This window comes from Pleurodeles waltl, chromosome 3_1 (assembly GCF_031143425.1).
Source record: "Pleurodeles waltl isolate 20211129_DDA chromosome 3_1, aPleWal1.hap1.20221129, whole genome shotgun sequence".
Taxonomy (NCBI): Eukaryota; Metazoa; Chordata; class Amphibia; order Caudata; family Salamandridae; genus Pleurodeles; species Pleurodeles waltl.
The window spans coordinates 1,761,117,590-1,761,129,805 of record NC_090440.1 but is presented as its reverse complement, the minus strand read 5'-3'; the positions used below and the strand labels follow the sequence as shown (position 1 = coordinate 1,761,129,805).

General features: G+C 46.7%; 1 protein-coding gene across 1 annotated transcript in view; it reads right to left on the bottom strand.

Moving 5' to 3' along the window:
- Positions 1-8,015: 8,015 nt before the first annotated feature.
- The window catches only part of LOC138285590 (potassium voltage-gated channel subfamily H member 8-like), a 1,338,351-nt gene continuing 1,334,150 nt past the window's right edge, over positions 8,016-12,216 (bottom strand). Inside the window, exon 15 of the mRNA XM_069225730.1 lies at positions 8,016-10,173. Coding sequence (XP_069081831.1) covers positions 9,394-10,173 — 780 coding nt within the window. The 3' untranslated portion in view covers positions 8,016-9,393. The remainder of the gene's footprint in view (positions 10,174-12,216) is intronic.

Below are 12,216 nucleotides of genomic sequence, written 5' to 3'. Positions count from 1 at the left end.
ATGTTACACTTCCCACTCCAGATACTGTACGCATTGGCTTCTGGGCTGTTATCAAACCCTGCTTGCACACCTGCACCCTACCGCATGCAGACTTGCTCTTAAACTGTACCGGATACCACTGACCTTTTCTAGCCTTATGCTCTCTTACACAATGTGTCTGATAGCAGTGAGGCCTGCAGTGCGATCAGTCACCATGCTACAGTACCCACTGGCGATTGATTGAGTTGCAGGCACTATGATGCCACTTGAACTGTATGTAATGCTATGGTTATGTCTGTCTGTCACTCCAAGGGTCTGCAACTAAGAAGCACTGCCTTCTGCATTAACTACTGTGCCCCATATCTATAAAAAAAAGTCTGCAGCATAATTCAGAAAACCACCTTGCTGCGCCGCATGAAAAGGCAGGAATGCGCCATATTTAACATAATATGGCACATTCCTGTCCTTTTCTAGTGCCGGTGCACTTTTGGCTGCATGGTGCAAGGGTGCCTATGTTGTAGGCAGGATTGTTTTTGTGCAGACAGGAGAGGACACCCTTCTGCACAAAAACAAGACGAAGAGAAATAAAGATATTTTACCTTGTTGTGCCTCACCTGGGGAGGGATAGCATTTTGACCCATTTCCAGGCCTACCACTGATGGTATATCTAGGAATGCGCCAAAATCCATGGGTGGATGCATGGGAACATCCATGCTGCACCCATGGAACACCTCCCTGCCACAAAATCTATGCCTTGCATTGCTTCAAATTTATTGAGCCATGCTGTGCCATGTCAGGTGGCCTTGCTTGGCTTGATAAATCTCATTTAGGTTTTGTGTCGCCCTTATGCAAAACCTTGATCAATCTGTCCCTTGGTCTAGCTACATGTGGGCGAGCTGCTTACCAGCAGTTAATGAGCTACTTGTAGCTTCTGAGCTGCGCAGTGGAGACCCCTAGATTGTCGAGTTGGAGTTGTTTCAGCCTTCAGTGTGTTGTTCCTTTACAGTTATCCAGTCTTGTGCAGAGGGGTGAAATTATAGCAGTTAGGTGTGCAGTGTCATTATTATAGTTGTTCTGCATTCAGGTTTGGATGAGGATAATTTATTGTAGTTTTTCTTTCTCCGGAGCCATGAAGTTGAGTATACTTTCTTCAGCAGTTTGGTAGGCATGCTTGTGTGTGTTTGGGAGACGATAATTAAGATCTTTCAGTTGTGTGTGTATAATAAACAATTGTTGTAGCGCTACTTAAGACACCTGTTGACATTTGCAATGGAGTATGTAGAGAGTGATGTTTTTGCAAGTTTGTGTTCAAGTATGCATGGGTACATTTCTGTAGATTAGTGGTCATGTATACAAGGACAGAGAATGTATTGTTTTTGGGGTCGTGTATAGGCAGTTTTGCAAGCTGCATGGAGGACTGGGGGAGACAATTGTACATTGAAAGTTTTGGGTTTTGAATTTGCTACACTTTTCTTGTTGTATTACGGAATAGTTTTTGTACATTTTTGATCTGATGTGTTTTGCATTGTTTCAGTCTGGTGTGCATTGGCATGGCACTCCTGCGATTTCATTTTGCAGCAACTTTCCCAGGCTCTTCTGATTTCCAGTTTCTCATAGAGAGTTCTAGCTGCAGATTCCTTGCCTTAGAATTTCCTGGCGTCAGCTTGGAATCCGATATTCTTTGCTGAGCAGTACCCTGCGTGCGCCGTCAGGTTGTGTCGTTCGGATCCAGGTGCGTCGTTCAGATCCGCGTTACATCATCAGCATCATTGGAGCCATCTGCGACATCACGGTCGCCTATAAAAGCACCACCCCAGCGCTCGTACATCAGTTTGTTTCCTTCCGTGCCGGTTTTGCGCATGTCCGGATTTGAGCTACCCTCTGCCTTTTTGGCAGGCCTTTTTTTACCTTTTTGTCGAGTTTTTCGAAGTCTGTTCGAGGATGACATCAAGAAAGACTGGATTCAAGCCGTGTGGTGCATGCCATCGCACCATGTCTGTGATGGACCCTCACCAGGTATGTCTCTGGTGCCTCGGCAGAGACCACGACAAAGTTATGTTCCGACTGCCGGGCCATGGCTCCTAAAGCTTTGAGAGACCGGTCTCTGAAGCTTATGGTGGCCCGGCAGTCGATGTTGTTGGGGCGACTCCTAGTAGGTGACAATCCCGATCGAGGATGAGGTCGCCGGACTGCTCCAAGAGCCCTAAGTCCTCTTCTTCACACTTGGTCCTCCGTGCACTCAGGGAAGAGGAACAAGAGGAAGTCTAAGCAGACTTTGTCTTCACCACACCAGTCGGCCGACGAGGTGTCTTGGGAACGTTGACATTCCAGGCACGGTTCTGTTGAACCGATGCCAGGGCCGCCTTCGAGCCTCCCACCCTTTCCGGAAGTTGGAGCGACCCCTGCTGAGCTCAAAGAGTTTTACGACGCCATGCGCCTTGTATTTGAGCGGGCTGCCCCGCTGGCGTGCCTCCGGGCCCCCCGGAGTTGGCAGGGGCCCTATCGGATTCGACGCTGGCGGGAACACAGTCAGCTTCCTCTGGTGTTGCTCTCGACGTCAACGCTTCGCTGGCACCCACTGGTGGGGCGAGCCCCATCATCATCCCAGATGATCCGGAGCCGATTCCGCCTTCGACGGGGGGCCAGATCAGTGCCTGGGTCTTATTTTGATCTGCCAGGTACAGGGGAGGAATGGAAGGGGTCCCATGACCCATTAGAATATTGATTGGAGCATATGGACTGGTATGAGGAGCTAGGGGAAACCAGTGTACTGGATACTTCTCCAGATACTGGCATGCTGTCACCTCTTAATGTGGCTATGGAGGAGGGAGCTTCATATGCTATGGTGGTTCGTAGGGCAGATGAGTTCTTGGACCTAGATTTGAATACAGTGCCAGTCAGGACTAACCACCTCAGTCTGAGGTGCTTAAGTCTGGGGTTTCCACATCTGAACCTATGTTACCCTTTAATGAAGCCCTCACTGATGTCCTGCTGGGGACATGGTCCAAACCCAGCAAGGTGGCTCCTGTTAATAGGACAATCGGCTACCGCCATAGACCAGCTCCTAATGACCCTAGTTTCCTCGCCCAACACCCTACCCCGCAGAGTGTGGTGGTCCAGGCCTCCACTTCCCATGGTGCCTTCCCTTCCGCTCCCCCGGATTCGGAATCCAAGAGGCTGGATCAGCTTGGAAAGAAAATGTTTTTTTCCTTCAGCCTGGCATTGAGGTCCATAAACACCTCATGCCTATTGGGCCGTTTTTCCCATAATTTATGGGATATGGTAGCACAGGTGCTGCCCCAGGTCCTTGAGGGCCTGCGGGACACTCTCACACAAGCTTTAAAAGATGAGAGAGATGCAGAGAAGTTTACGATACGGTGTGGTTTGGACACGACCGACTCTCTGGACACGGTGATTTCATTGACGGTGGCCCTTTGTCATCACGCCTGGCTCAGTACGTCTGGATTTTCGAGGGGTGTCCAGGCAAACCTTATGGACATGCCCTTTGATGGCTTGTGCCTATTTGGAGAAAAGGCAGACTCTGCTTGAGCGGTTCAAGGACTCACGTGCTATGGCCAGATCCTTATTCCTCTTGCACCTGCTTGCCAGCAGTCAAGGCTTCGGAAGGGGTATGGTACCACACCACCCTCAAGTCAGCCACTGTCCTCTGTCAACTCAGCATCCAGTGGAAGGAGGAGGTCGTGGTACCTTCGGACCCAGAGAGTCTAGCCCGAGGTTGGCCACCACCCAGCCCCCCTCTTCCACAGCACCCAAGTCCTCCTAGTATGATTCTGCAGGACCACACGCATCTAGTTGGAGGGAGGATTCAATTTCATCTCCCTCACTGGTGGTCCATTACATCGGACAAATGAGTCTTGCAGATCATACAGAAGGGCTATTCCCTCCCCTTCCAGTCTTTCTCTCCCTCTATGCCTTCATTAAAAGAACGGCTGATGGAGGATCACATAACCTTGCTCCGTAAGGAAGTTACCGCTCTCTTGGTCAAGGATCCCAATGTCAGAAGTAGGCCGTGGTTGTTATTCCTGCTACTTTCAGATTCCAAAAAAGAACAAGGGTCTTCACCCTATATTGGATTTAAGGGACGTCAGTCTCTTCATTCAAAAAGGAGAAATTCAAGATGCTCTCTCTTGCTCAGGTCTTGTCTGCCGTAGACCAAGGAGACTGGATGGTAGCGTTGGACTTGCAGATTGCATATTTTCACATCCCCATCCTGCCTGCCCACAGGTGCTACTTGCGGTTCAAGGTGGGCCACAAGCACTTTTATTTTACCATGCTCCCCTTCGGTCTCACCAGTGCCCCTCTGGTGTTCACCAAAATGATGGCGGTGGCAGCATCTCATCTGCACAGGTTAGGAATTTCAGTCTTCCCCTACCTCGAGGACTGGCTGCTGAAGGCTCATACGCCCCAGGCTCTCGTCAACCACCTTCAGACAACTGTGAACCTCCTTCATTCTCTGGCGTCCACTATAAACGTGCCGAAGTAACACCTGACTTCCTCTCAGAAGCTCCCTTTCATTGGAGCCGTACTGGACACAGTGCAGTTTTGGGCTTATCCTCCCGAGCAGCGAGTCCAGGATATTCAGGTTATGATACCGATGTTTCGGCCTCTACCCTGGATTTTGGTGAGACAGACTCTGAGACTGTTGGGACTCATAGCCTCCTGCATCCTGTTAGTCAAGCATGTCAGATGGCATATGAGGGCTCTGCAGTGGGACCTGAAGTTCCAGTGGGCGCAGCATCAGGGGAATCTTACCGACACGGTTCAGATCTCGGAGGGAACTGCAAAAGAACTGCAATGGTGGTTAGTGAACTGCAATTGGGTCAGAGGCAGACTCCTCTCCCTTCCCCAGCCTGATCTCACAGTAGTGAGAAACGCGTCACTTCTGGGATGGGGCGGCCATCTGGGAGAGGCGGAGATCAGAGGTCTTTGGTCTCTGGCGGAATCACCACTCCATATCAATTTACTGGAGCTCCAGGCGATCCGACTTGCATTGAAAGCATTTCTTCCTGTTGAGAAAGGGAAGTTAGTGCAGGTGTTCACAGACAACACCACCGTAATGTGATACTGCAACAAGCAGGGTGGTGTGGGTCGTGGACTCTTTGTTAAGCGACTCTGCGTCTCTGGACATGGCTGGAACAGCAGGGAATAAACCTGGTGGTTCAACACCTGGCAGGTTCTCTGAACGCCAGGGTGGACGAACTCAGCCGTTTGTGCCTAGCAGATCACAAATGGTATCTCCACCCAGAGGTGGCGCAAGGACTCTTTCAGCAGTGGGGAGAGCCCTGGCTAGATCTGTTCACCTCCACAGAGAACGCGCAATGTCAGCAGTTTTGCGTGTTGGAGTTTCCAAGTTCTGCCTTGGGTACTCTCAAGGGCTATCTTTCTGTCTTATCGGCATTTCCTTGGCTACCTGATCAGCCTTCACTTTTCAAATCTCCCATTGTACATAGATTCCTCAAAGGGTTTGTACTTATGTTTCCTCTTATGCCCTTTGTTATGCCCCAATGGGACCTTAAATCTGGTCCTCATATTTCTTATGTGTGCTCCCTTTGAGCCCTTACACAACTGTCTCCTCTGGCTGCTCACCATCAAGACAGCCTTCTTAGTGGCAATAACATCCACTAGGAGGGTGAGTGAGATGCAGGCTCTTTTATCCATGCCACCGTATCTCACCATATTTTCAGATGAGGTGGTTCTAAGAACTCGTGCCTCTGTCCTCCCCAAGGTAGTGAAACTATTTCATCTGAGTCAACACCTAAAAAAGAGGAGCGACTCCACCGGCTGGACCCAAAAGGAGCGTTGTCATTCTGCCTTGACCACACAAAAGAGTTCCAGGTGGATGACCAACTCTTAGTGGGGTACGTGGGAGCAAAGAAGGGCCGGGCAGTGCAGAAGCGAACCATTTCGTGCTGGGTCATTTTCCACATCAAGATCTGGTACACATTGGCCTGGAAGCAGCCTCCTGAGGGCTCTTTCTACCAGGGGCAAAGCTGCTACCACTGTGCTAGCTCAGGCGTTCCAGTCCTGGATAGCTGTCAGGCAGCAACATGGGCATCCTTGCATATGGTGGTAAAACATTACTGCCTGGACAATTGGGTATGGAGAGATGGACACTTTGCCTTTCGGTCCTACAGGAATTTTTAGTGTGAGTCGAGGTATCCGCAGCCCACCGCCAGGAGGTTATGGCTTGGGTATCTCTTCTAAGCTGAATCTGCAGCTAGAAGTTTCTATCAGATGAACAAGTTACTTACCATTGGTAACGCATTATCTGGTAGAGACTCTATCTACCTGCAGATTCCTTACACCCACCCATGTCTCCCCACCCTGCAGACATGTCTAATAGGGTCAGGGGTTATCCCTTTCAGGGCCCCAGTTTTGCATAGATGAACTGTTGGCGCTATCCATGACTGCGCTTCTGTCATGGAAGTTCGTAGGTAAGAGAAATTATGTACGTGTGCCGGGGTGGTGCCTTTAGAGGTGACGGTGACGTCACAGGTGGCTACAATGACGCCGACACCACGTGGATCCGAACAACGCCACCCTACAGCACGCGCAGAGTACTGCTCAGCAAAAAATCCCAGATTCCAAGCTGACACCAGGAAATTCTAACGTAAGGAATCTGCAGCTAGATAGTTTCTACTAGATAATGCGTTACTGAAGGTAAGTAACTTGTTCATTGATACCATTTACTCCAGTTAAGCGGGCTGGTGTGCTTGCAGAGGTGTGTTGCTGCTGTTATTCAATCAAATGTAGAGCAAAGTTGTTGCAAATTTTCCATGAAGTGTTGGGTGCAGAGCTGTTACAGTGCTGTTGTCAAATGTGCAGGGGCAGGTGTGGCCAATTTGGGCTGTGTGTGCATAGGGTGAGTTTTTTGCATTTCTATATTGTGATGTGAGGGTAGAGTAGTACAGTTTAATGGTTAGGTGAGCAGGTTGCATTTTTTTTTTTTTTACTTTTGATGTAATGCGTGCAAGGATATTACTCTTATTTAGTTGTGCCGAAAGCAGATATTTTGCAGTCTGTTGGTTAGTTCGCCTGAGTGTGACCATCTTGCTGTTTGCCTGTCAGGCGTACATTGAGTCATGGTGTTAGTTTAGAGGTCAGGTTTACAGAATGCAGAAATGTAGAAGTTTTGTAGTCTGGTATGCAGTTTGGAAGGTGTTTGCGGTTGTGCAGAGCTGTTGAATTATTTTGGTCAGATATGCAGGGGCAGTTGTACCTTCATGGCCATCTGTATATGCAGCAGAACATTGCTTCTTTGTCAGGTGTAGAATGAGTGGGGATTTGTAGATTCACATTATGGCTTGCAGAGGCTGGGTTTTTACAGCTTGATGGCGAGGTTTGGAAGAGGCCACAGGAAGCTGCTGCAGTGGTCTGTTTATGTGTGCAAGAAGCAAAGTTAGCACACTTTGGAAGTAGTAATGGAACTGTACTTATGAGGTTAGGTCTGGCGATGGGCAGTTTAGTGTGCAGGGCTGGGTATTTTTCTGTTTTGCAGTCCGTTGTGCAGAGGACCAAATACTTGGTGTACTGCGGACTACCTGCAATTCTGTGATCAATTTTGTGGTCCGCAGTCTGTTGTGCCGAAGGCTGAGTTATCCTAATGCAGGATTGTTGCAGTTTTCTATGATCAAGTGTGTGGACAGCAGACATTGCAGTTCTGTGGCCTGACAGTGCGAGGCTAATGCAATTTTGCGTCTAGGTTTGGACGCTGTAGTTTATGGCATGTGGTATAGGGTGTATAGATTTGGAGTGTACAGTTAGATGTGGTCGGGGGAAGAAGTTGTTCTAGAAACAGTTGTGCAAAGGCAGGAGGTACTATAGATTTCCAGGCGGTGTTGGTGGTGTTGAATCTTTTTGATTTGGCGTGTGAGGACCTTAGATCACAGCTAGGTGTGCGGGGGGCGGTGGTGCCACAGTTTTTCCATCAGGTATACAAGGCAGCGTTTTTGCCTTGACAGTTTCAGAATACAGTGTAGTTGGAGTCCTGCATTTGGGCGCACAGAGACTTTTCTAATTTCAAATGCATCATCTTTATTAAAGCTGGTTTATTAAATGACAAAGCCGGATGAAAACCCAGCTAAACACCCCGGCCCCCCACTAAGCATCATGCGGTATTTGACATGCTTTGAACATATCGATTGAATGTTCCCCTATTTTCAGTAAACATAATGGGTGTCGTATTGCAAAACCAAAAAAAGAGAAAACAGTTAATTATTATAAAGCCTCAGTTTTCTTTTCAAGTAACAAATGTAGAAAAATAATGTCCTTTTAATCTCAAAAATTGTTTCCCTAATCAGCTGCGTTTTTTAAAGCAGAAAACACACTTGCTTTCATTCTCTCTCACACGCTTTTGCGTGAACATTTTCGTGGACGTTTTTGGCTCGTTTATTGATTTATTTCTAATAAAATAAAGATCATGCTGAGAAAAATATCTATAAGTGCGTTCCATGCTTTGAGGAGCTCTTCTAACCGCAAATAAAAAGCACTCCTCCTTTGTTCCGTTCATCTCGTTCGCCAAAATAATAATTAAAAAAAACACATCTTTTTCTTAGCAGACCCTTGGCAGAAAAAGTAAAACTCAATAATGAATTTAACAATAAATAAAAATAGACTAAAAGTCATATTTGCTACACATTCTTTCGTCAGCATAGATTTCCTTACATGCCCCTCTACTTGTGCTTGGTGCATGTGGACGCCTCAACCCTACTTCATTAAAAAAAAAAAAAATTAACGATCATTCAGTGGGAGGCAGTATAGATGCTCTCCAAAGTAGATTGCTGCTTCTTGAAGTGTGCGGGCGGAGGGTTGTGCACTAGTAAGTTAGGCTTCGAAATAAGGGTTTTCCAGGTGGTGCCCACACCAATTAATGGATGGAGAGTGACACCTCAGACAACACTCCACGTGGGGTTCCTTGTCGCCCTCTCCTGTACCCCTTTCCTTTAGGGAACAAGGAATACCCAAATATATCTTTGGTGTTTCTCATTAACACCTGGCCAGCATATTATTAAATATCAGCGTATATGCTCCACCCCTAAAATCAAGTCCCCCCAATTCGAATATGAAAACCCCTGTTTCAGAAGGGTTTGAGGACCTGTGCTCACGGAAGGCACCTCACGGATTCCAGGGAACCTGTTGTTGCACCTTACATGAGCAGGGCAGTCAAACTGGATCCAGGTTATTTTGCATGTAACCGATGTCTGTGTGGTACCCAATGTGCTAGGCGTGGGCTCATTCAGGAGTAATGCATGAAATCTGTTTGCATTGTACAAAACAGTCCCACAGATTAGTGCTTTAGCATGACTTCGGTGTACTGATTCCTTGGCTCTCTCTAGATCTCTGCTTGACTAATATGCCTGCCACAGTGATAGCTTCCATTCTCACGGCCCCTCTTCAAACATTGGTGCCTTCATCATCAATGAAGCGGATGATGTCTCCCTGTGAGTCTCCTGAGGAGCTCCGGACCAGTTCCAAAGAAGTATAGGACGAGGAGGAGCATTCTTTGAAGTCTCTTGCCACTGTTCCTGTGCCCAGGAGGTCTGCCACCTTCTCCTGCAAAGAGTCTGAAGAGTCTGAGGTGGTGCAGAAGGGTGGCACCAGGGAAGGGTTGGCATTGCCAGGCTTGGCCTCAGGCTGTCGGCATAATTGAAGGTGTGACATCACAGGTGAGGAGAGGCTTTGTGGTGCCACGCTCAGGTGGGTGATAGGAGTCTGTGGCAAGTACGTGTGGTATGAGGACTGTGACTGGGTCATGTTGGGGGAGCCACAACCTCTGCTCCCCACAGGATGCTGGCACTGATGTCTCAGAAAGGAGTCCAGCGACATGGTTGAGTGCACATTTTTCCTCTGTGTGTGAGTTGGAGGCTCATTCATGACCGTTTGGGGTAAAGGGGAAAGCAAGTACCCATCAGACCAAGTTGTTGGTTGCAAGCACTCGAGCTGTGTCTGACCAGAGGTTGTCTGTTCGGTGATACTGGTGGCCGGTGTTTGGAACTGCAAGCCGCTGCTGAACCCGCTACTGTTGCTGTAGGTGTTGTTGAGGCTTGGGCTAATGAGGCTGGTTGCAGGAGAAGGTATGCTGTACCCCTGGGTCATCAGCACCGGCCGCATGAGCTGCAGCATCTCATTAAGATCCTTGCTGAGTTGAGTCACTTGCTGGGAAAGGCTGGACATCTGCAAAGACAGATATTACTGTTAATATATTACAAATATATGTTAGTACTAATAGCAGGAACCCATAACTACTTAGCTCAGGTGAGATAATTGGACCAGAGGAGGCTGTAAGCCCTGCCTTTAGGCTTCAAAAATGTTCATTGCCATTTAAAAAAATGCATATACAGCTTCCATTTGAAAAGAGATATATCACTGTCCCCGAACTCCCCCTTAATTTGTCCCATTCTGCATCCCATCCCTACTCCCCCAGATGTGTGTGGGGAGGTTTTTATTGGTCTTTCTACATATATTACAGGCCTGGTTGTATGTTAACATGTTCACTGATTGTGCATTCAAAGTGCTAGAGCATGGGTACTAGCAATCATTTTCTCAGGGGCCACAAAATTTGGTTTGGTATGTCACCGAGGGTCACATTGATTCCAGCAAGGTGGCTGTTAGAGGTTGGGGAGGGGTTGGTGGTAAGGTGGGTGTAAGGAAAGTGAGGCATGTGCATCTAGTGTCTGAAATGTGAAACCAAAAACTTGATCCCGGCTTCTGCACTTAACCAAACTGTGTGATTCTATGCAATTAGGTTTTTTTTCACTTTTCCTCCTTTTCTTCATTATCACATATGAGGACCTCAAAATTCATGACTTTTAGGATGTGCGGTGTACAAAACCTTCTGTGTTTGATTTAATAAACTATATGTTGTTCATATAAAATAGAAACACTGTCCTCCAAAAAGTGTACGTAACACGCGACTTCCCACTTACTTCACAATTGTCATTGTTATCAGGATGGTGGAAGAATGAATGTTTCTCAATTCATGGTTGGAAACGCTCACTTTAAAAAAAACATACTTCTCAATCCACTGATAATCTGATGTACTAAGGTGAAACGGTTATGAATTTTAATGAAATACACTATTTGAATTATTAACATACTTTATCATACTTATACACTTTTGCTACGAGATGTCTCTATAAATGAAGGTGTTCCTGAAGGTAAGTGGTGCAGGACACCCTAGTTTCTTCCTTTCTTTGATTTCAATTAGCCTTTAAATAAATGTTTGTTCATTTATTTAAATTTTTTTTAACGTTAGTGCTGAGTGGACTAAACAGCAGCCCAGTACTCCTCTTGGCTGAGGGGGGGGGGGAGACGGGGCATGCAGCCCCTGGTCCGTACTATGAGTATCACTGTGTTAGAGTGTGTGGTGCAAGGGCAGAGCTCAGCAAGCAGTCTGCCATATTTGAATAATGCAGCCTCTGTTTGCTTCGTTGCCGTGCTTTTCTTAAACTCGCGCCAACAAGGCAGAGCTGGAAAGTTTTAATTCTCTGATGCATGCACTGTTCAAGAGCCTGATCGTTGAAATATGGTAACAAGGAGGAGACATGACGTGTATTTTTTGTTTTACGAAAATGAAAGAAAAGTAGCTATAAGCTTCTTTTTATAACTATATTGTGAACAAAAAACAATTTTCAATATCCTGTGCAACATGCCAAGCATTAAATGATCCATGCTCCACAGAACACCCCATGCAAAAGAAAAATGTTGTAGGGACAAGAGTTAGAGACAGGAATTGATTACCAAAGGGAATGTTGAAATTTAGGATTATTACTTTAAACCGAATGGCAGGGATGTGTGGGGATGCTCTACAGGATTTGGCTTATTTTGGTAAACTAATACAACTGTGCTGTAGGACATCTGGTTATAATTTAGATAAACCTAGACTAATAGGATGATGATATGTGATGAAGTATGGTTGGGGTTTATCTAACCTTTGCCTAATATGTATAATAATTGCTAAGCTATTTATAAGAGAAGACCTGGGCTAAGATTGAGCAAATTGAGAACTACCAAATTGGTGCCATGCTGCTGTAATAATCGAAATAATGGAAGGTGGCTAAGTCACCTTTCACTTCATTGTCTTCTTTGTACCCTGAATGCCATTCACTACTATTAGTGTAAGTTTGAGTTGCTATGGTAGGACATTCTACAATATCAGAAAGATGCCTCGTTACATAAAATAGAAAGAACAAGGGTCTCTGGGAGCCACAAAAGTAC